This window comes from Protopterus annectens, chromosome 4.part0 (assembly GCF_019279795.1).
Source record: "Protopterus annectens isolate FY-2018-M chromosome 4.part0, PAN1.0, whole genome shotgun sequence".
In the NCBI taxonomy this organism is placed as follows: domain Eukaryota; kingdom Metazoa; phylum Chordata; order Ceratodontiformes; family Protopteridae; genus Protopterus; species Protopterus annectens.
Window position 1 is genome coordinate 683737262 of NC_056733.1, and position 25966 is coordinate 683763227.

General features: G+C 38.3%; 1 protein-coding gene across 1 annotated transcript in view; it reads left to right on the forward strand.

Annotated features, from left to right (window-relative positions):
* Positions 1 to 25966, forward strand: part of P2RX7 (purinergic receptor P2X 7) — a 414468-nt gene that overhangs the window by 207948 nt on the left and 180554 nt on the right. Inside the window, exons 4-5 of the mRNA XM_044068649.1 lie at positions 10205 to 10292; positions 11031 to 11127. Of these exons, the coding sequence (XP_043924584.1) occupies positions 10205 to 10292; positions 11031 to 11127 (185 nt within the window). The remainder of the gene's footprint in view (positions 1 to 10204; positions 10293 to 11030; positions 11128 to 25966) is intronic.

Consider the following 25966-nt stretch of genomic DNA (forward strand, 5'->3'; position numbering starts at 1 on the left):
GCTTTAGGATATAAACTATTAGAAATAAAAACCTTGACTATATTGGTTTGAGTGCCAAATCTAAAAGAGTAATGCATATAGTTAAGAAAATTAGCTAATCTTAAATCATAAATGTTTCTCATATTCATTGTATTAATAAAGTGATTAAGATGTTTTGCAACTGATGATAATCTATTTTTTTCTAGTAGCAGTAGTGTCATTCTCCAAAACAGTACAGTTAAAATCTCCTCCTATAATTACTTCACCTTTCATATAAAAAGTTATAATATCTCAATACGCTTTAGAAACTTTTGCTCCAATTCCAGGAATCCAGTATGAGTTAACAAATGTATATTTTGTTTTTATTTCTACTACAACCAAACTTAACATTCCATTTACATCTGAATAAGAGTCAATCACTTTCAGCCTGTTCAATGAATTTTTCCATAAAATAAGTGTGCCTCTTCTTTTTGATCTAAAATGAGAACCAACTAAATGGATAATCTTTTAAAAATATTTTATTTACATTTTTGGATAGCAGGTGTGTTTCCTGCAAAAAGACAATATCAGCTTTATGAAGTTTCAGGTATTTCAATAAACGACTTCTTTTTACCAGCTTATTTAAACCATTAATGTTCAGCGACATATATTTATAACCTGACATTCATAACTGTCAAAACTGTATGTTTCCTGAAAAAAGACAATGTCGGATTTGTGAAGTTTCAGGTATTTCAATAAACTACTTCTTCTTTACCCAGTTATTTAAACCATTAATGTTCACTGATATAAATTTATAATCTGACATTCATAACTGTCAAAACTTTGTATATTAAATTAGTAATATAAATAAAACAATCAAGAACATTTTTGTCAATATTCCTTGACACTGACAAAAACCTAATGACTAAAACTATGTAACCAATGCTAAGAACAAAATTGCCCCTATCACAAAATAACAAATTCCTAGTTCGATGATATTATCACACAAAATACTCTCTAACCTAACCATAATGCTAACTATATTTTTCTTCATTAAATGCTAACATCAATTTATAAATTAGATATCCAAACTCATTTTACACACACACACACACACATATATATATATATATATATATATATATATATATATATATATATATATATATAGTATAGCTATATTTATTTAATACTGCAAAATGTTGATTATTATTTATCCTTAATATTAAACTATGATAACAGAATCTAGACATATATAAGGGAACATATTATTGTTAAAACTGCTCTAAAATCATTTTAGTCAACCAAATTCAATGTGTTTTGCCCTTTACATTGCATTTTTGAAAGCGAGAAAGAAAAAAAGTAATAATATGTTATTATTTACATTTTAAAAGAGGTTAACTTTCCAATGTCCTACAGGCCTACTAACACAGAATGTATAAGACTGATATAAATGTAGGTAAATGAGATAGTACAATCAATGTCTCTGGAGCCACCAACATGAAAAAAAAACAAGAATACAATGCATTACTATGTTGTCAGAACCTTTTTCTATATAATCATACCACTTTTGGGTTTATTTCATGATATTAAGCTAGTGACAGAGCCTTGATTACCTTACACACACACACACACACACACACACACACACACACATATATATATATATATATATATATATATGGTCTTTGCAATATTACACTACCATGGTGTCAGAACCTCAACCTGTCTGGAGATATTGATCTCCAGTTTTATTATAGTGTGATATAATAGTGTCAAGACATCTGCTACTATTAGCATGAAAACCATAGAATCTGCTTTACCATAATACCATGGTGTAATATGCTCAACCAGCTAGAAAAGCATATTACACTGAGGGTGCAATATATCATAATATTGTAATGACTTGGCCCTTGACACCATTAGTATGGAATATATAGATTTTGTTAGACTAACATCTCAAGGAATCAAAACCACAGAGAACATAAATAATAATAAATCTTATGCTTTGTGCTACATCAAAATAAACATATTTAAGTAACTTTTTTTATTAAATAGGTTCATAGGTAGGTACTAGGCTATCGGCCCTAGGGCCCATACAAGCCTAGCCAAAAAATGTACCCTGACTTTCGCCACCCAAGAAAATTATTTTCCTGTGCCCCTGTCGAGCAGAGCCACAGAAGTGATCCCGGGGTGAATTTCCCATTTCCCATCCAATCATCAAGATTTTTCTTGAAGAGTGCTAATGAGGAGCTCTGTTTGACATAGATAGGTAGTCTGTTCCAGAGTATGGGAAGTCTCTGGGACAGGAATCTAACCCTCCAGCATGTTCTGTTTATCGTGGTGACAAGGTTTAGGTCCCTAGAGCGTGTAGCTCGGAGGGATTCTGATTTCTTTAAGTGGAGCATGTCCAACAGCTCTGGGTTTGACATAGCTTTGTATGTTAGGCAGAGTTCGCTCCTGAGTAGGCGATATGTGATGGAGTAAAGCTGTAGTTTTTTGAGACGGTCTGCTTATGGCATCTGTTTGAGGCCAGTAATCCTCTTTGTGAGGTATTTCTGTGGTCTTTCCAGTTGTTGTAGATGTCTTGTGAGGTACATACCAAAAGGGGCGTTGTACTCTATAATGGGTCTAATGAGTGATGAGTAGAGGGGAACAATGACCTCTTTTTTTCTGGATGAGAATCCTTTTGTGATGAGATGAGCCATGTAGAAGGATTTCCTGACCACTGTGGCGATGTGATTATCAAAGGAGAGACTACTGTCCACCTGTGTCCCAAGGTCTCTTATCACATTTTCGGCATTAAGTAGACTACCAGCTATGTGATAGTTCATGGGTACAGAGTTTTTACCAAAGGGGATGACAATACACTTTTTGGCATTGAGCTTCAGGCCATGGCTTTGACACCAGGTATCTGTCTCAGTGAGGCCCTTTTGTAGTTTGTCCACATCGTTAGGAGTTTCGATTATGGCTCCTAGTTTGCAGTCATCTGCAAACTTTGTTAGCCAAAGACCTTTTGTGTTGGCCTGCACTTCAGAGAAGTAGATACCAAACAGGAGAGGACCCAGGACTGAACCCTGTGGTACTCCACTTGTCACTGGTCTGATGTCGGATTTGGAATCCGCTCATTTCACAGTGTGGGTTCTGTTCATGAACCAGTTGGCAACCCATCTTGTGACATAGGGATTTATACCTAGTTTAGTGAGCTTATCTATAATTCCAGAGTGGGGGATGGCATCGAAAGCCTTGGCGAGATCTATATAAGCTGTGTGAACCATTTTACCCTCATCTATGGCTTTGGTGACTGCGTCAAAGAAGTCAATCAGGTTTAGGAGACATGATCTGCCTTTTACAAATCCAAACTGGGTAGGGTCCAGAGTTTGGAGATTACCAATGTCTTTGTTTATGAGTTCCACAATGATACGTTCCATGGCCTTGCAGACCAGGCTCGTCAGGCTAATGGGGCCGTAGTTCCCGGGGTCCGTCGTGGCTCCCCCTTTGTGGAGTGGGATAACCGTCGCGGTGCACCATTCAGTGGGTACAATGCTTGAGGTGAGGCTATGATTGAACATGGTACTTAGGTAGGGTGCCAGTTCATTCTGTAGTTCGTGTAGAACGCAGCCTGGGATATTGTCAGGTCCCATGGATGCTGTGTTCCTGGCTTTGGAGAGTGTGTTTTTTACCTGTGCAGCCGTGATTATAGGAACTTTGCATTCTTCCGGTATAGAGATGGGCCCTCTAGGGGGTGAGAGGGGGGTAAAGTTAGCACTGAACCTATCTGCTAGGATGTTGGCAATATCAGTTGGTTCTGTATATTTAGTGCCATTGTGCTGCAACTCAGAGCAGATATGAGTGTTCCCATTTAGATTCTTGACATAGCTACAGAATGCTTTGTGGTTGTCTTTAGAGTCAGTGGCAATTTTGTTTTCGTAACTAGCTTTAGAGGATTTTATGAGGGATCTCAGCTTCTTACTGAGGTTGACCAGGGAGTTCCTCCAGTCATGGGATTTTACTCTTTTTTGCAACAGTTTCTTTCTTCTGTTGTAGAGTTTGTTTATGGCAGAGAACCACCAGACTGGCTTCCTTTTTTTGGAGGATAACATCTTGGTTCTATTAGGGATAGCATGATTCATGCACTCGTGTAAGTGCTTATAAAGTGCATTTGTGTAGGATTCGGCAGTCATACCTCTATTGTCCGTCTGCATAGGTGTCATGAAGTTTGCCACTTCTGTCTTAAGAAGTGTGAAGATGGCTTTGGAGAAGTTTTTTACGATGGTTTCCCTAAGTGGGGGTGGAGGTGGGATGTGGATGTCTAGGCTGATTAGCTTGTGGTCGGATCTGACCAACGAGGAATTGACCTGTGGTGTGGAACACCGGTTTCCCATGTTGGTAATGACCAGGTCTAGGATATTGCTGCCCCTGGTGGGGCTGTGAATAAGTTGATCCAAGGCGTTGGAATTTATGAATTCTAGAAAACGTTGAGCAAAAGAGTTGGTACATGAGTAGTTTTCCCAGTTAATGGTGGGGTAGTTGAAATCGCCCATTATTAGGGTGTTGGGTTTCACCCTAATACTTTCCAGTGTATCAAGAAATGAGGAGTGTGAATCCTGGGGCATGGTGGGGGGTCTGTAGCAAGCTGCAATTTGGATTGCGGTCTTGCCCAGAGTTAGTTGCACTTGGATAATCTCAGATGCATTATGCTGTGCAACTAGCCTGGAGGTGTGGATATCCTTAATGAATATGGACACGCCTCCACCTTTAGTGCTTCTTTCTGGGTTAGGTGGCCGAAAGGTGTGGTATGAATTGAAGCCTGGTAATGCAGGGGTGCTCTCTGGAGCTTTGAACCAGGTCTCTGTCACTGCACATATGTCAATGTTCTCCATTTTAAGGATACATATAAGATACTATTAAATGCTGTAGGTATAGTAGATATAAGAATCGAATGTGACCAATCTACTAATTATCATTCTGTATAATGTATATTATGTATTTGTCAGACTATAAGCTATTGTACTTTATATATATATATATATATATATATATATATATATATATATATATATATTCATATCACTTCACTGAAAGACCATTTTACTGACACCCATTTCACTGAGACCAAAACATCTAAAGTTCCTTTCACCTAAAACTTATTTCACTGACAATTAGTACTCTAAGGCAAGTCAAAGGTATATGTCCTTTTCCCCACTGTAGTGCTATCCTGGTGCTAGTATATGTAGTTATGGGGAGTGGGGGGCACAGCTCCCCACATTAGGTGGTGTAGGGGGCATAGCCCCCCACTTAATTTGGTTTTCTGTTGTCAGGTTTTGTTTTGCATTATTTGGTAAAACCCAACTAGGTGGGGTGCTATGCCCCCACACCCCCCAGTGTGGGGGGAGCCTAACTATATATACTAACACCAGGATCACACTACAGTGGGGAAAAGGACATATACATTTGACTTGCCTTAGAGTATTACTTGTCAGTGAAATGAGTTTTAGGTGAAATGAACTTTCAGTGTAATGAACTTTAGGTGATTTGGTCTCAGTGAAATGATCTTTCAGTGAAGTGATACGAATCCATATCTATCTATCTATATATATATATATATATATATATATATATATATATATATATATATATGCCAATAGCTATTTATTCTCTATAAATTGTACAAAATATCTAAACCCTAACTAATTAAAAACAAAATAAATGAAGAGGTATTAAACTCTAGATTATTTATAATAATAAACACATACAACTCCTGTATACATAATCCTGCCCCCTTATAACCAAATATATAACTACCTGTACAACTTGATAATTCTAAATCAGTGTTATTGTAATTCATTACAATTACACTTATATATTATATTATTAGAGATCATCAATATATACAGACTTTGTACCTCACAATCACACATAAAGACAATAAAATAATATGGTATTGTTTTTACATAACTCATATATATATCTATATAAGTTCTATGTTCAAGAAAATGTGTTGCTCTAAAGCTCTATTTTCATTACTATATTAATTAGCTTTTTTATAAAAAGTTTCATTTACTAACTATTTTTGATTATATGTAACTTCTTTTAATTGTGTACGATTTCAGTAATGACCAGTATGCTTTACAAAGCATACAACTTTATCAGAAAGATAATAAGCACAGCAGTGCCCATGGATTCATATAGATTACACCATACATTTAAATGCTGGACAGTATACTTTTACATCCTCTTTTTTTAATACAGTTTATGAACTTCATTCAAAACCTGTTACTCATATCTTCTTACTTTTTATATTAAAGCTTTGACTAAAACAGTTCAGCTTGTATAATTTGACTCTTTTCATTCTGTTTCTTCCACCCCCTTCTCTGTCTCGGCAATCTTCTATAAATACTTCCTGTTTCAAAGGAAGATTAGAGGTCAGAGAGTTCTTCCTAAAACAGCAGCATGATGAAAACAACACTGTGGAGCATCTTTATATGAACTATAGCATTTGACTAATTTAAATCAATAAAATAACTTAATCACTTGAGTCAGAAAAACAGAATTTGTCTTCACTAAAAACTTAAGGAACACTTGCGACCACATTGGGCTAGCTACAATAGTTAAAAAAAAAAACATTCCAAACGTTTCAGACTTTATGGAGGAATTTTACTATAGAACAAATACAAGAAAAAAAATCATACACTATTCATTCATCATCAAAATTGTTAAGGAAGCATTCCTTCTTTTAATTTAATTGTTTCTCTTCTTTTAAATCTCCTTCTCTGTTTCAGCAAACTTACAAGAGTACTTCCTGAAAGTATAGAGGTCAGAGAGTTCTTCCTGATGCAGTGGCATGGCGAAAATGTCATTGTGGAGCTTCTAAGAGTAAAATGCAGCTTGAGCCTAATTGCAAAGCATTAAAATAACAAATACATGCATCTGAGTGGGGGAAAATAGTAATCAGCTTAAAGAACACTCATGACCACATCAGGCAAGCTGCAGCTGCTAAATAAAGCTGTTTTAAATGGACTTTATATACAAATTTAAATTTAGAACTGGACATGAAAAAAAAAACAACTAATAAACTGTATATTTAACATCAAATCCCTCAAGAAAGCCTATCCACCAGCCCACACAAGTTATACATACCCCAAACAATTATATATTAAGAAGGAGACACACACACACACACACACACACACACACACACACACACACACACACACACACACACATCAATGTATTATCATTAAATTATCAACTTGCTTTGCTTTAAATGAATATTTACTTACTCTTACTATAAAGATTAAAGTGTATAACATTTAAGTAATCAGTAATATTGTAAGACATTCTACACTATTATATAAAAAAAAATTCTATTCACCCCAAATGAACTAGTTATCTATCTTTTATTCTTATTTTTAAATGAAAAAATCAAAAATATATAATTTAAATATGCAACTCTGAATTAAACGTTTTCTGTCATAACAAATAAAAACTTTTACCTTACTTCAGGTGATAGTCCTATGTAGAAGTTATATAGAACAAGAGAATATTAAGAACATACAACTTGACCAATATATATTCAGTCATTAGTCCATAAGTTTGTTACTTTGTTTTTCTTTTAAAATCCATCCATTTCTTGTGGCTTATTTCTTTAATTTTGTCAGTGACTAGTCCATACCTTCTGGTTTGTCCAAAAGTTTCTTCTTTTGTACAAAAAAAACACCTCTTCATCTAAAGTGTTACATGTTTTTTGTCCTTCAGATAAAATAAATCCTAATTTTAGCCAGGAATACAAGCTGCACTTTTATGTTCACTTTCTTTAAACTTTTTATAAAGGTAACACACACCTTTCTTTTGAACATAGTAGGGGTAGAGTAGTCATTATTAAATCTTATGGAGTTTTCTCTTATTTTTGTAGGTGAATTAGCTCAGGCTGTCTTCAAAACCAAGTCTTTATCTTGACTTGACATGAATTTGCTTAGAAGTGATCTAGTGGAAGGTGGATTAGTTTTTGGTGAAGTGTTATAAAGGGATCTATGTGCTCTCTCAATACTATATGAAAGAGCTTCAGGTAAGTTCAGGGATTTAGGAAGGCAGTTATTTAATAATAAAATCATGTTGCCACCTTCTTTTTCCATGGATTCTTATGTTATTTCTTCTTGACCTACTCTCTAGGTCTTCTATTTTTTTCTACAAGTAAAGAATTTTGTTTGAGAACAAATTCAGTGTGATTCTCACTTTCAGCCATTCTCCCATCCATGTCATTAACTGCTTCTTCAATTGCTGCTATTTGCTGTGACTGTTGTTTAATAACCTCATTCAATGATGCCATTTGCTTCTACTTTCTTCATTTATGTTGTCCATTTACATCTCATTTACATAAATATCAATTTCCTTGTGTTGTCATTTGATGATGGTATTATTCTGTTCTCTTGTTAATCTGACATACATATATTTAGCTCACTGGCATTCAAATGAAATGCAAGCTCTCTGGCTAAACTCTTTAATACTTTTAGTTATATATGAAACAACCAAATGAAGGATTAGTGTGACATTTCTCCACATTTCCATTTATACGACATTCACTATGGGTATAAATTATTTATTGTTTGGACATAAAATATTTATTTTTTTATCAGAATAAGGTTCAGTGTGTGTGAGACATGTTTTTTGACATCTTTGCTATTCCATACCTGTACCCTAGTTATTTTGTTTGGATTAAAGTTTACATCTATCACAAAGGGTATTTTAGCAACTTGTAGTTAAACTGTTAGCACAGAGAGGCACTGAAAATAAACACTTGTACTATCTCCAGAAGACAGTCTAATAAGCCCAAGATTCACGAGTGCTATTGCAAACAAATGTAGAAACAACATACCTGAAATAATGAGGTTTAGCTGTACCTAATAACTCTCACATATTATGCTGCATGTCATATATATTATTGGGAAAAAAATGTACTACAGAAAGAAAACAATTTCAAACAGTGTCAAGTGACATTCTAAAGCAAAAAACTCACAATTATTAGTGATGGCCTGTAGTAAACAATCATTAAAAATAACACATGATTCTACTGTATTTTTATACTTGAACTTTCAGGTTTAATCACTGATGACACATTATAGGCACTTACCACACAGCGTTACATGGTTCGATTGAGAGGTATCTGCCTACGCTGTGTATCATATTAGAGGGACAGAAAGTGCACTGTAATGGAAATTAAGAACACAAAAGATCATGTCATTGTGAATACTCCATCAAGTTAACTTGGAATATGACAATTTATTTATTGATGTGTTATGAAGCTTTCTACAATAAATGTTTTTCACATCACTCATAAAAATCATTGCTGCTACACTTGCTTTCTTCATGACCTCTGATTCCTAGAATAATGCGGAGTGATCTGTACTGCATGAAAAGCAGAACTAACTTTTAAGACAGAAATGGTAGGCAGCTAAACAGTCATTGGATAAGAAACAGGCTTCAAGTTTTCATATACGAAGATATCAAAAAAGATGGATTTATGACAAGTCTTTTTCCAGGTATTACTGAATGCAGAGTTGTGTACGAAAGATTATCCAGGTAAAAAAAAAATAAATGTGTAAACTTTTGATTTCATAATGCTTGTTTTTTCTGCTGTATTTATACTATTATGCTAAGTTTTGGGAAATACACCCTAGTAAGGGCACACATTTTTATGCAACTAAAAATGGTTTATAAGTTACGCAAAAGGCTTTCTAAAGAGAAAAGTATGGGACCTCAGTATGTGTGTACTAGGGCAGATATGTCAGAGAATCATAGAAATAGACATCATTAGTAACACCCACCAACACTACAGATTAATGCATGGGGTACAAGCACAGGGCCCTAAATCAGAGCAAGTCTTGGGATCACAGGTCATGAAGTAAGTCATTGCTGAAACAGTGATCGTAAGAGTAATGTGAAGTAACATTTTTTATTTCAAGGTTCATAAACAACTGAAGCAACATGTTTGCAGAAACTGTAACAAACTGTGTAGTGGGAAAATCAGGTGTACATGGAATAACAGCATAGAGTATATATTACATAAAAGTGAAGAATGCAAGATTAGACAGTGTCTTTTTGTTTACAAAGGTAAGGAACATTTAGGAAGACTGCATTGCATGTAATTGAAACCATCACAAATTAATTTGCAAAATATAACAAAAACACATTTTAATATTCGCTACATTTATTACAGTAACTAATGATCACAATGTTTATTTTTCAGTATCCAACACCTGTGTATCTAACACCTACGACTACATGTAACTCAGATAAAGATTGTGAAAAAGGGCGCACAGTCCCACAAGGAAATGGTATATGACAGTAAGACTCTCTTACCTTAAAACAATTAAAGCACTCAGTACAGTGGATTAAAACATGGAATGAAAATATTTTTATATTGTTTTTAACTCCTAACTACCTTTGATCATCCATCCTTCTCTGTTGCATTATTAACCTCATTAATTTCTCTCATCACATGAGCATAGCACTCCACATCACTCTGTGGAGGTCTCTTCTTTCAGAGAGAATCAGCTTTTTAATGACTTAAATGTAATTAGATTGTGAGAAAGGAGGCAAGTATCTAAAGGACCATCATCTACAGCCAGTATGGTATATTTTCCTTATACAATAACATTCCATTAGACGTGTAAGCTTAAACATGCAGTCTATTCAACTTTGGTCATGTTTGATGACTCTGTATTTCATAATGATTTTTTGTTTCCCATCTATACAAAGGTCACAGCTGAATGAATTGTGTGTCCATGGTTAACCTCTGGTCTCTACCAGGAGATTCCCCTGCAGTATCAAGCCCTGTACCCTCCCCATAAAACAGGAGAGATGGTTATCAGTCACTCACTCCTACATCTCCTGTCTGGCTCCTCGGGGATGAGTCTTCTGCTCAAACATGGTTCACCTGTGTCATAGTCAGAGCTAAGGCCTCTGTGCTAACACAGCTGAGGGACTCTGAATGTGCTTAACAATGTTTTTTGTGGATTATATAATTTGAATAAGCTCTGTTCTTGTAACATTTCTTAAACTTTGATTCACAGGATTTCAGACTGGTAAATGTATACAGTATCAGAATAATAAAAAATCATGTGAAATACATGGCTGGTGCCCAGTGGAAAAAGTAATGGATGCACCACGGTAAGTTATATATTAATTCCCCATTTGTGTGCAGGAATTTTAGCATATTCTGATTTAAATTGTTTTTATTTATTTTAGTACTTGATATTTTGTAGTTATTTCTTTTTAACATAGTAAAATCTATACACTGGTATAAGTCTGCCAAGCCAGGTGCTAGCTTGTATGTGCACAACAGTGTAGCAAGACTATCGGGTAAAAGTCCCCGGAAGTAAAAAGAAAGGCTGTCCCATTACAACACTTCTAATTACCAAACTATATTAGATGATGCAGGTTATATATTAATTCCCCATTTGTGTGCAGGAATTTTACCATATTCTGATTTAATTTTTTTTTTATTTATTTTAGTACTTGATATTTTGTAGTTATTTCTTTTTAACATAGTAAAATCTGTGCACTGGTATAAGTCTGCCAAGCCAGGTGCTAGCTTGTATGTGCACAACAGTGTAGCAAGACTATCGGGTAAAAGTCCCCGGAAGTAAACAGGAAGGCTGTTCCATTACAACACTTCTAATTACCCAAGTATGTGAGTTGATGCTGGAGTACTGTCCCCAGAAGTAAACAGGAAGGCTGTCCCATTACAGCACTTCTAATTACGCAAGTATGTGAGTTGATGCTGGAGTACAGTCCCGGGAAGTAAAGAGGATGGCTCTCCCATTACAGAATTTCTAATTACTCAAGTATGTGAGATGATGCTGAAGTTAATTACCATTTCTGTTCAGAATTCACTTCTGACGTCTTTTGTGTAGGGGGGTATCAAACCATTTTGCCAGCATTTAGAATTCACAACTACTGGTAATTAACAAGTCTTTCAGTGATTGAAAATGATCAGTTTTTCCCCTTATCATTTCATATACCATGATTAACTAATTTAATTTTTTGAGAGTGAAAAAGGTTATTCAACATGATTTAGTGTAGGTCTTGGCACTCAAATGATGGTAGACAACATATAGGTGCTTCAGTGACATAGAGGAATAAAGCCCTGATTATAGCCCAGTTGACCTGGGATCAATTAAGAGCTTGAGCTGCTGATAGAGTGGCAGTGTCCAACCGGGGGGGGGGGAGGGTGTACAAGGGTACACATAGTTATTGGAGCTTCCTCTTAGAGTCTGGGAAGAAACTCAACATATGCTACTGCCAAGGGGCAGACCCACTTGTCCATATCAGCTCCTCGTGAAGGAAGGGAGTGGTTCAAAGCTGTCTGCCCATAGCATGACCCCATGGAGTCAGGGCACACATCAGGGAAACAAAACAAAGGTAGGATTAAAAGATAAACACTCACCTGCCTGGAAAGATAGACAGCCCAACACCCCGATGCCCATCGGCTCCTTGCTGACCCCTGCCAAAAGTTCAGTATTAGTCCATGGATAGATTGGATTGGTTGGTAGACCCGTTGAAAGGTATGGGGCATGAAACAGCTGTTAAGATGATGGTAAAGAGAGAAAAAAAGATTGTAAAAAATAATGGGAGAAAACATGGAAACACTAGTTGAAATATGATTATAGAGGAAGAATATGATTGTAGAGAAGAAATGTACAACACTGAAAAGTGAGCTGAGAGAAGATTACTATAACAGTTTTTTTTTTGCTAATGATAAAAACTGATTCAAGCAAATGTTAAAGAAATAACAAGAAGCTTGGAAGAGGTAAAATTTGGTTTGTGGTTGTGGCACATATCAGAACTATTAGAATGTTATATAAAAAAATTGCAAGTAGCCTGAGTAGGGAATATTGAGTTTCTAAATGCTTAACAGTTTATCGTCAAACTGATAAAGCAACAGGTGACTAAAATGGGACCTAGAACTAAGTGGCCAGGCAGAAAATATGGATAAGCAATTAGGCTTTCAGAAAAAAAAATCTTGAGAATGACTGCAATTTTGGATGAAAACAAAGGACTGGATTGGTTGGATTTAGTAAAAACTAAGAGGCCCAATGGACAGCCTTTGTAAAATCATTACTGTGTGTCCATTACTAATGTCTATGCCAGAGACGACGTGACAAATCTGTAATTATGTTGGTGCAATTTGTGATGATGTATGACAGGATGACAAGGAGACGGTGTTGTAATAATTGTGGCAGCTGTGGGGAATGATTACTGTGCAGGACAAACACTTCATATGGATCATGATTACTCAGATGTAGTATTTACTGTGGCATGGCAGACAGTGCATGTGCATCATGATTACTCAGATGCAGTATTTACTGTGGCATGGTAGATTACACAGATGTAGTATTCACTGTGGCATGGCAGACAGTGCATGTGCATCATGATTACTCAGATGTAGTATTTACTGTGGTGGGGCAGACACATACCTCTCAACTTCTTAGAGCAAGAAATCTGGACAAAGCCATGAATAAAAGTTGGACAAAGGCCCAAAAATAGGGATAATTTGTAAATACTGATCTTGCAAACTTAGAAAGTTGATAGAATAACAGGTTTTGCATTAGCATGAATTTTCTGAAGGGTATGAAGTCAGAAACTCAAATGCCTGTTATTATTTCTGACTTGAATCTTTAATTTGACAGAAAACCACAATTTTATGAAAAATGGAACAAAAATATGAGGCAAAAATTAGGACATTCTACAAAAATCTGTACAGTTGAGAGGTATGGGCAACAGTCCACATGGATCATGATTATTTAAGCTCCTTTCTGCTATCTCGTATTCTCCCCAGTTTATTATAAAAAAGTACAGTAAAGTATATTTTGTATAGCTTTCTTCTATTCTTCTTCTTGTGCCTTTCTCCCCCCTTCCTCTGTACTAATTTTCCTTCTAGTAGACTTCTCTACCATTGTTGGTAGTGCCGTTCCCTTGTCAGAAGCTTGTGTTTTTACCATTGCTGATATTTACACTAACTAGATCTTTTTTGTAGGTGTTTCTAGGTGGATTTCTTCCTTGCTGTTTAGAACTATGATTTAGCTTTCAAAATGTCTGAGAAACTTACTGGTTTCAAAAAGTGATCCTCTTGAAGACATAAAATACCTAACTTGGATGCCCACTCTAAGTGTATGTACTATCTTGGGGCAGCACATTTGGAGGTAGAGTGTGAAATCTGTTCCGGCTTCAACCACACAGCCTTGGTTGAGTGCAAGAACAAATTAGTACTTAAAGGTCTATTGCATGTGGAGCTTCCTTTTCCACTTAGAAACATCAGGGTGAAAAGAGAGGAAAAGCCAAAGACAAGCCAAAGGAGTCGAGAAAATGCTCCCCTGATCATTCTCCTCACTCAGCTCCAGCTTCAGTTCCTCCAGCCAACATTTCAAGGAAATTGGATCTGGTCACTTCCTCAGATCCAAAGACTTTGGATCCTAAGTCTTCATCCCTTTGACATCCTAGATTCTCTTCAGAGCCAGTCACATCCAGGCTAAACCCCCCTTTCTGCAAGAAACTCCAGTGTCAAGACCTCCATCTACCTCCTTGTCCTTCAGGTCTACCAGGAGACTTTCTGAGGCAGATGTGCACAGGATGATGAGAACATTTCTCAGGACCCAAATTCAACTGGGAGTACTCCTGGTTCTGTCTCACATTTAACCTGTGAGCTTTGGACCAGCCCAAACACCTTTACTCATTCCTACTCTATTCCATCCCTTGGTTTCAAAGATATCAGATCCAAGAATCCTGGTATTGTCTATGTCAGATCTGAAGGCTTGGCCTTTGTCAACTCTGACACCTTCTCTGACCCATCTGAAGCTAAGTGGTTCTGCAGCTGTAGTTTTGGTGCCAGATCTAGGGGAAGAGGTTCGTCTCCAAGGATTTTGGTGCCATCCCTTCCCCTTGGGGCCTCAGTGTTGGAAAGCTTGGCTTCAACTTCTGTGTTGATGCATGGTCATGGAGAGGTCTTGGACTTTTTCAGACAGGTGGCTTCAAAGCCTACTGGCATGGTCCTGGGCTCCCCATCTACTGATGCCTTTGAGGAACTGGAGAGAGAGCTCTCCATATGATGGGAGATATGACATCCTTGCCTCCACAAGTGTCAGCCCTGGGTTCTGCATCTGGTCATTTTGCTCCATTGAGGCAGCTGGTCCATTCTAGCCTTGAGACAGTCTTTTTATAGGATTCCCCACATGATTCTGGTTCCTTCTCAGATCACCCCCCCCCCCCACGAGGAAGCTCCCCAGAAGCGTAAGTGCAAACAACAGGCACACTGACTCCCCACAGGAATCTTTTGACAGAAGACACTGACTTTGATGAAGAGGAGGTTGCCCCCAGCTCATGCCTTCAGGCTGTCTCATTCAGAGAAATTCCTGAACTTCTGAGCCAGAAAGGTGGTTGGACTTCCGAAGCCCCTTCCCAGGAAGAGTCAGTGTTTCTGGAGGATTTTGGAACCAGCTCAATTATGTCTTGGGTGGTACCCCCCACAGATGAAATGCTGGACCTCATTTCCCATCAGCTTGGAAGGATCCAGATATGAAAGAGCCCATTCCTAAGAAACCAGTCAAATACTTAGTTGCACCTAAGGACAATGCCCATTGGAGCAGAGGTCCCTTAGTTGATGCCTTGGTGGTTGCTGCAACCACCAAAAAGGAACTTCCTGAGGAAAGTTCATCTGTCCGTCACCCTAACAGAGAGTCTAGGGCACTGGATGCATTCAGGAAGCAACGTTTTGCTTCAGCTACCTTTGCTCTCCAGTTGCTGAATTACTTGGCATATTTCGCAAGATTTCAAAGAGATGTGACGAAGGAGCTTAACAAATCTATCCCAGGGTCCGTGTTGATGGAGGATAAAAAGACTGGCTCTTTGCAGCTGGCCACCCTTCAGTCCTTATCAAATTCCTTTATGCATCTGATTTCACACACTGTAGAAGGTGTTTTGAGAGCAGTAGGGTCAGGCATTACTGTTAGGAAGCACAGCTGAATGTATCTTTTTGGATTTGCAGAACCATACAAGATTTCTTTCATCAGTGCACCCTTTGATGGATCCACATTATTTGGACCCAGAGTTAAAGGCACACACTCCAGAAGTGAACAGATTAGGCAAAACCTATCTGCCAAAGGGATAAAATTTTCTACACCTCAGAGGACCTTCTCAAGAAATCAGAAAATGGGTAGAAAGATCTGGTTCTGAAAATCATAAGGGTTCTCTCAGGACTCCTATGTAGAGAGATTCCCCCATGGCAGAAGAGGTGACTGTAATGGTAGATGTCATTTACACAGTAGGGGAGGACTAAAAAAACAAGAAGTATTTTTTGTGTCACTGAATGGTTACCTGACTGCTGCACTTTGGAGGCAGTCAGGGCAGTACTTATCTCTACACCTGGAAACCTTGATGTCCATCACAAAAGATGTCTAGGTGAAGAAAATAATTGCCAGAGGATATTACTTTCCATTTTCCCTTCCCCCACCCATTCACCCACAAAACATTCTCTATGTACCACCCTGTCAGAGGACTGAAGCAGACTCAGTCATAGAGAAATTAAGAAAAAGAGTCATCAAAGAGGTCCCACCAGACCAACAAGGATTTGGAACTTATTCAAGATTAACAGTCAAAACCAAGAACCAAAGTTGAAAACCAAGTAGATATTCCTGGAGGCTCCACAAACATTAATTTAATTGGGAGGCTTTGGGGGAAGTCCTTCTATGGTCACACTTGTTTCAGCTAATTATTTATTAATTTATATTTATTTTTATTGTTTAATGTCATTGGGCTTTTTAAAATATCATGTGACTTTTTAAGGTATATATTGTGAAGTGAGCTTGTTTGTATATTATACTGAAGAAGTCTGAAGTTATAGACAGACGAACACGCTAAATAAAGACTGTTTTGTTGGCACTACTGAGACTGGTTTGTTCATAGTTTCATAGTTTCATAGTTTAGTACTAGGCGTTCTGCCTTGGGGCATTTGTAAGCCTAGCCATAGTGATGTGGCTTTCGCCACCCCATGAAATGGTACAAAAATGCACAAAAATGCACAGAATAGATTTAGAATATTGTGCCTCTGTCTAGTAGTGACACAATGAAGGCCCCCTTATATAATAGAATTAGTTTACTGTGCCCCTGTCTAGCAGTGACACAGATGTGACCCCTGGGGTAAACTTACGATCTCCCATCCACTCATCAAGATTTCTGTTGAAGAGAGTCAGTGAGGAGCTCTGCTTAACATGAACTGGGATTTTGTTCCAAAGCATGGGAAGCCTCTGTGTTATGAATCTATCCCTCCAGCATGTCCTATTCATACTTGTGCTGAGGTTTAAGTCTTTAGCTCTCGTGGTCCTGATGGATTTGGATTTTTTGAGGTGGAGCATGTCCATCAGATCCTGATTGGACATGGCCTTGTACGTCAGGCAGAGATCACCTCTGAGCAGGCGGTATGCTACTGAATAGAGCTGGAGTTTCTTTAGTCTGGCAGAATAAGACATATGTTAGAGACCCTTGATCCTCTTGGTGAGGTACTTTTGTGGTCTCTCTAGCTGTTGCAAATGCCGGGTGAGGTACATACCAAATGGGGCATTGTACTCAATCATGGGTCTGATGAGGGAGGAGTATAGGGGTACAATGACATCCTTGGATCTGGATGTGAATCCCTTCATGATGAGGTGTGCAAGGTAGAATGTTTTTCTAACCACTTTGGCAACGTGGGTGTCAAATGAGAGGTCACTGTCAACTTGGGTCCCTAGGTCTCTGATTACTTTTTCCGTACTCATTGGGTTGCTGTCTATGTGATAATTTGTGGGTACTTTGTTTTTCCCAAAGGGGGTGACTATACATTTTTTGGCATTTAGTTTAAGGCCGTGACTCCGGCACCAGTTGTCCGTTTCTGTGAGGCCTTTTTGTAGGATGTATGTGTCCGCTGGTGTATCGACTATGGCGCCTAGTTTTCAGTCATCTGCAAACTTTGTCAGCCACAACCCTCCCATGTTTGCTTTAACATCTGAGAAATAAATGCCGAACAAGAGGGGTCCCGGGACAGATCCCTGTGGGACACCACTTGTGACTGGCTTTGAGTCTGACATTGCTCCAGTGATTTTAACTTTATGGGTTCTGTCCTTTAGCCAGTTTGCAACCCATCTAGTGACATAAGGGTTTACGTTTAAGCTGGTGAGCTTATCTTTGATGCCTGAGTGGGGTATTGTGTCGAAGGCCTTAGCCAAGTCCAGGTAGGCTGTATGGACTGCTTTGCCCTCATCAATGGCTCTAGTGACTGTTTTGAAAAAGTCAACCAGGTTCAAAAGGCAGGATCTGCCGTTTACAAAGTCGAACTGGGTGGGGTCAAGTGTCTGTAGGTCCCCTATGTCTCTGTTTATGAATTCCATAATGATTCTTTCCATAGCTTTGCAGACCAGGCTTGTTAAGCTTATGGGGCGGTAGTTCCCAGGGTCTGTAGAGGTACCCCCTTTGTGGAGTGGGACCACTGTTGCTGTACGCCAGTGTTCAGGTACATATCCTGTAGTAAGGCTAAGGTTAAATAACATTTTTATGTGCGGGTTTAGCTCCTCTTGGAGTTCACGTAGCACACAACCCGGGATACCGTCAGGTCCCATTGATGCTGTGTTTTTATCTTTGTTGAGGGCGGTTCTCACTTGGACATCTGAGATGACAGGGAGATTACATTCAGCTGGGATAAGTATTTCTTCTTTTGGGGGTGAGGGAGGGGAGAAATTTGCACTGAACCTGTCAGCCAGAATGTTGGCAATATCTGTGGGTTCAGTGTATTTTTTGTTGTTGTGAACTAACTCCGAGCATATCTGAGGGTTTCGCCCAGGTTTCTAACATAGCTGAAGAAGGCTTTGTGGTTATCTTTAGTGTCCTTAGCGATTTTTCTCTCAAAGTTGGCCTTGGATGTTTTTATGAGAGAACGTAGTTTTCTGCTAATGTTGATCAGAGATGTCTTCCCTTTATGGGATTTTGCTCTGTCGTGCAGTAGCTTCCTTCGTTTGTTATACAATTTGTTAATGGCTGAGGTCCACCAGACAGGACGCTTGCCTTTGGTGGAGAGGGACTTGGATTTATTTGGGATTGCATGATCCATGCATTCTTGGAGATGTCCAAAGAAAGCATTTGTGAAGGATTCGGCATTGTGGGATGTGGTATCCACTGGCCTGTGTTTGTGGAGCCTCCAGGAATATCTACTTGGTTTTCAACTTATTCAAGATTCTTTTCTGTGCCAAATAAGATGAGAGAACTCAGGTTAATATTGGACCTAAGCCACTTAAACCAATTTGTCAAACACTCCAAGTTCCAAATGGTTATGGTTTAGCCCATTTCCCTCTTTTGAGGAAGGACGAGTGGATTTTCTTGATAGAACTCTAGGATGCATACTACTACATAAAAATAGACAAACCAGGAGATAGCTTGCTTCTCAGTTGGGATGAGGGGGGCATTACCTGGGACAGACAGTTCAGGGCACTTGGTCTCCCTTGGAGGCCAACCTTCACATCAGTGTTCTAGAGCTGAGGACAGTTCTTGTAGTATTGCAGGCATTTCAAGACATCCTACCTCAGGGGACAATTGCTATACAGGTGGACAACATGTCAGTGGTCTGGTACATTAATACAGGAGTGGATCCACTCTTAGCCCTTGTGTCAGGAGGGAGTGAGAGTGTGGCAACCACTTTCTTTTAGCAATGTACATTCCAAGGAAGTCCAAAGGTTTAGCGGACATACTGAGCGGATCTGCTTCAGTGTTGGAGCAGATTTTTTGCCACTGAGGCCAAGCATGCTGCGACCTGTTTACCTCTGTTCAAAATTTCAAATGCAGCAGGTTTTTTGCCTTAATTCCTTCAAAAAGGGGAGTCACCAAGAGAAGCTCTGATCCATGATTGCCCCCCCGACTCCTTTATGCCTACTCTTCCTCACCTCTCATATCAACATTTTTGCAGAAAACTTATCAACAGAAAAGTAAGGTAATCCTTGTTGCCCCATTCTAAGCTCTACAAGTGTGATTCCCACTCCTTTGGCCTAATCTGATCTACTCCCTTGTGTTCTGGATCCCCTTTCATATCTTCCATCTCATTCATCAGGGCTACCTCACCTGGACATTCAACCCTCTGGTTGACCACATGGTTTCTCTATTTCCAATGATGGCTAGACAGTCCAGGCTTTCTTCCTAGGTGTTACATATCCTTACTTCTTTGTAAAAAGTTTCCACTAGGAAGATCTATAAGATCAAATGGAAACTATTCTCTGTCTGGCCAAACAAGAGAACTGTAGATCCTTTTTTAGCACCCATTCCAGCAGATTTAGAATTTCTGGCTTCCATTTTCTGTTCCTTCCATGTGATTTTAGAACAATGAAGAAATAGGTAAACTTGGTCCTAATGAGCTAATTCAGTATGAATTTGTAAAGCTGAATAGTTCTGAATTTTGTGCAGACAGCAAGAGTACTACTACACAGTTTACACATTACAACTTTTACATAATTGCTGAATTGTAAAATTACTGTCAAATATTCGTTCCTTGGCAATGAAATGCAGATCTATTTCTTTACCTTGCCTAACCTTTGTAGAATCCTTAACTGGGTTATCAAGCTTAATAGTCTTGTTTTTTGAACTATTAGGCTATAGATTAAGAAATGGAGTTTGAATGGTTTCAGCTGCAAATATTACTGCACTGTCAGCAAATGCAATCATTGGAGAGTTTTTACAAATTAGAGCGAAGGAATTACAGTAATTGAAGATGTCAATAGCCTTGAAATTGATAAAGATGACTAATTAAATGGATTTGTATAAAAGACAGCACAGTAGCACAACCATTAGTACTGCTACCCGACTGTGCTTGGTTCTTCAGGTCAGTTTTCAACTGAGATGCCTTATCTGTGGAGTCTGCATATCTACTGGCTGCAGGTGTGCCAGCTATGCACGTGTGTGTGTGTGTGTGTGTGTGTGTGTGTGTGTGTGTGTGTAACGTCTGTGTGTGTATCCTGTGATGGGCTGGGGTACAATTTAGGCTAATTGTTCAGCCTTGCACTGACTGAGTGCTGGATAGGCTTTGGCTTTGGCTGTCCTACCACACTAACTGGAAAAATAAATTACAAAAACAAAAGCTACCTCCTGTCAAACAAGTGAGCAATAATGCCCAACAGGGTGTGTGTTACTGTGTAAATAACGCACTCCCTGGAAGGGTGTCATTTACACAATAACACACACCCTGGAGGGCATTATTGCACATAGAGAATAGACTATCTGTAAAGTTGCTGTGTTTTACTTATTTTTTATTACTACAGTATTATTATTATCATTTTTGCTATATTTTGATGTAAAGTAGTTCCTCCACCTAATGTTTTAAACTTGTTGCAGTATACATTAATGGTGTTGGAAAAAGTATACGATTTTCAAAAAATGTCCAGATATTTACTTCATTTTTTTGGTCTCTTGTTCATAAAATTTGTGGTTTGTGGGCAATCATTTGTAAATGAAGTCACTAAATAATGACATACATTTTTGTTTCACACTTTATTTCCTTCAGAAAATGCATGCCAAAACAAATCCTGTAATGCTAGCAACTTTTTAAATTTTATAACAGCAATAATTAAGATCCATTCCTTTTTTTTGAGCCTTTGTTTCCAATTTATTTTAGTCTTTACCAAGATTTTTTCTGCTAAGAGGTTGAGAGGTATGCATACCTCTTAACTGCTGTTGCACTGCTTGATCGATCTTACTCTGTCTCTCACACAAACACACTTCTGCACACGTGCAGACAGAAACAGAAACACACGCTGTCTTTTTTTAATTTTTTTTTAATGTTTCTTTTATTTTTATAATCACTGTACAGCAAAAGTGCTGCTTAGCGAGTGAAAAATAATGGCTCAGTCAATCTCTCTCTCACTTTCACACACAGACATAAACACACGCACTTTTCTAATTTTTTCAATTTATTTTTTTTTTATTTTACACCCTGCTTAATGAGTGTAAAATATGGTGGCTATTAGCTTTCTTACAGTCTGAGCTCCACAGCAGCTTAATATGTTGTCATGAAGTAGGGGACTAATTTTTCAGTGGGCATTACCTGTACATTAACAGCCTGCTAGAGAACATTTGTTCTCCAGTCAGAGTGATGATGTACAGGTTGCCCATTCTCTAAGTCTGATTAAACAGGTAATACTAAATCCATCTGGCCAAGTTGCTGAACAGTCTCAGGTCCATCATGGCTTTCCTAATAGTATAATTGGTCACAGTGCTTAAATTCAAAAAAACCTAACAAAGATGCAGTTTTAAATATATGTGGGAAGCATGTTGATTCTGTGTTAGTCCCAGAAACAAGCTCCCATTGGTGGAACCATAATATCAGCAAGCTTTACAGTAAAAGGAAGAGAATTATGACCAACAGTACAAAGAGTAGTTCCCAAAATAATAGACTCCTTGTCATTGAAATAAACAAACAAATCAGGAGCTTAATAAAATCTACCAAAGTCAAGTTTAAAATACCCACCCAATCCAAAGTCAATTACAAGGCCTTTTTTAGTTATATTCTTAATCTGAGAAGCACAACGCAGGAATGAGCTGAGCTAGTTGTGAACTCTGTTACCTACACTGAGGCTGAAGATATTGCTATCCTACTTAATGAGAAATTCAGATCAAACTTTACCCCACTCTCCCCTCCATCTCTCCGAAAAGATATATCTGAAACTGACTTGCCTCCAGATCTCACACAAGACCAAGTCCTGAAAGCACTATCTATTAAAAGGTAAAAGTGTTGAACTGTTGGGTCTTGACAATATCCCTGGATACATTTTAAACAGCAAGAAGCATGATTTAAATGGGTCCTTTACAATACTGTTCAACTTCAGTCTCCATACAGGTTTTGACCAAGGGAATGGAGAATAGCTACAGTCATTCCCCCGCATAAGGGAGGACCTTCCACTATCCCAGGCAATCAATTACAGATTCACTAGTCCGTCCAGCTTAATAGCAAAACCAGGGAAAGGCTTATCATGGAACTAATCAATAAGGACACAAGGAACCTCCAAACACTTGGCTCATCTCAGTTTGATTAGTGAAGGACAGATCATACTTACTCAAACTGGTGGGCTTCTTTGAAAAGGTTATCAAAGCAATGGATGAAGGTAAAACAGTCCACAACACATACCTTGACCAGGACAAGGCTTTTGACAAAATCCCGTACTCAGGCATAGTAGTTAAAGTTAAATGAACAGGGAACAAAGCCCTAATTCAGCTGCTAGATTGCCAACTGGCTCACAGATACAATGCAGGAAATCAAAATAAGGGAAGCTTCTTCCACAAAGATACCAGCTACCAGTGGAATTCCCTACAATTTGGTGTTGGGACCTCTGAGGGAAAAGCCAATACCAAAGGGTTCTGGCTGACTAAGTTTGCAGATTGACTGTAAGCTTGGAGCAGTTATTGAATCCCCAAATGACTTTGCCATCCTGCAGGAAGGCTTGTCACAAACAAATAACTAGTGCCAGAATCATGTCCTGAAACTAAATGCCAAAAAAATACATCCTTTGGGAAGTCATCTACCCTGGGGAACTACCACATTAACAATATTGCCTTCAGATTTGCCCAGTTGTTCAGAATTTGGGAACTTATATGGACAGTGATCTAACTTTTGACCAACATATGATCACTGTTGTAAGAAATTCATTATATTTTACATAGCATATAGACAAAGGGATTGTGACTACATATAGAGATGTCATTGTCCCACTTTACTCAGACCTCATTCGGCCAGTCATTACTTATAATGGCCAGTTTGGCATGTATTTGTTCAGATACCTGCAACAAATGGAACATCCACAGAGACACCTTACCACAAAGGTACAAGATCTAAACAATATATCTACATGGACTGCCTCAAAACCCTGTCACTATACTAGGTATCCTACTGCTAAGGCGTGACCTGTGTCTGGCATACAAAGCACCCTCCAACCCAATGAATGCACATCAGCAAGTTAAATAGCATCAGAAATACTTGGTGCAGGGATCGAAACCTCTTCTGCAATATCAAAAGAATATTTTGTGGGGACAGGTATATCTTGCAGAGGATAACACGCTCTGCAACAGACTCCCCATCCTCATAAAACAAAGCTCATCCCTGTCCATATTCAAGTACATCTTGGATCGATAGATAGAAAAAGAACATTCAGGCACCAAACAGAAAATTGACTAGGATTAAAATGGCCTGCAAGGACAGCTAGCCTAGCACTTTACTAAGAATATATGAACCTATGAACTAGTACCTTAAAGAAATCCAAGTAGGACCCAGTAATATGACTTATGTTGTTCTATATATTAATTCTGGATGCTACTATGTTTCACTAGCACATGGGGGAAGCAAAACAGATGGCATAAAGTATACTCAGTTCTCATTATGACATTTTTCTTTTAAAATATTTTAATATGTGACATTTTCCATCCTGCCAGAAATATTCAGTATTAAAAACAAGCATCTCATTATACAGTCTCTGTTAATCTCTGTTATACATCAACATCATCAATCCCCTTTTTCTCCATTTTCTACATGAGGTTGGGGTGTTGTGACAACTGTCGCCATCTCTCTTGATTTAATGCCAGCCTGTTGCAGGTGTTCTCTCACACAATCCAGCCATCTCTTTGCTGGACATCCTTGCTTCTTCTTGCCTTCCTCCATTTCTATAACTGACAGTATAGAAGTCTGTGATGTCCACAATAGTCATCTAAAACGGAGTTAAAGTTACTGCTTTATCACAATGGACTATGGTGAGTGCTAAAAAGTATGAATTGGATGCTTTCTCTATAAATTGACGTTACTTTGTCCTTCCAACTTTATTTATTTCATAATTATCTCATCTGTAACATGTGAATAAAGGAACACTCATCCTGTTGTAGCTTTAAACATAGTCCATCTCAGAGGAAGGCATTGAAGTGATTGAGTCTGTCCCTATATTCTAATTGGCGTAGTACTTCAATTTTTCTTGTAAAATATGCCCTAGAGTTTTCATTTTGCTTAGACACAATATTAATTTGAAGGCCACAATGGATACTGTAGCCTAACATTTTTCAAAATGTTCATAGAAACTGGTAACTGAACATCATTTTTCATATTATTTATATGCTAAAATATTTCTGAAAGTGCAGTATGGTATCTGATGTCCATAGTATTACTACTGAAGGTTGGCTCAAGGTTGCTTCTACTGTCAGTCTCAAGTTGCTCTTAGAACTTGAACATCACATCAAAGGGGGGTTTATTCATACTGCAATGATTGTATAGACTGTTTCTAGTAAAATGTGTAAGTGCATAGATCCAGCGCTGGGTCATACAGGGAGAAAGCCCAGATTATGCCGCAGGTGACCTGAGTTTGACTAGCAGTTCATGTGCCTTTCGAAGCTGACCAGGTCAAATGAGAGTGAGAGTCCACTGCTGGCTCTAGCTCACCACATCTGTGACATCAAGCAGGAACACTAGATGTCCACCTAGTAGTGTTACAAGATGGCTGGGCCTGTACTGCTATTAGCATATTTACATTCTGCAGCCAATGGGGAAACTGGCATGCAGAGGCATGGTCCTCCTTGTTAGGCAGCAGTTGCAGGCTCAGAGATGCTCACAAAGGGGTTACTCTCAAGCAGACAGAGTAGGCCTCATTTAAGTTTAAGCCATTCGTGTGTTTCCTACCACCTGCCTCTTGCTGGGTACTGATTGGCTGATGGGGATACCAGTGCAGGAAATAATGGGACATAGGGCTCTTACCTAGCCCAGGAATGTCCAGTTCTCAATCTGTTGGAATGAATGGGCCAAATGGAGAAAGATAGAGGAGCCATCAGGCTATGTCTAAAAGGGAGGCAACAAAAAACAAAATGCATAAATGTGGACTGGCTGCACAACAGTTAATAGTGTTAGTATTTGTCCAGTGAAATAATTCACTTACATTTATCTGCGAGTGTTCAGTAGCTTCCGAAATGCAGCTGAGTT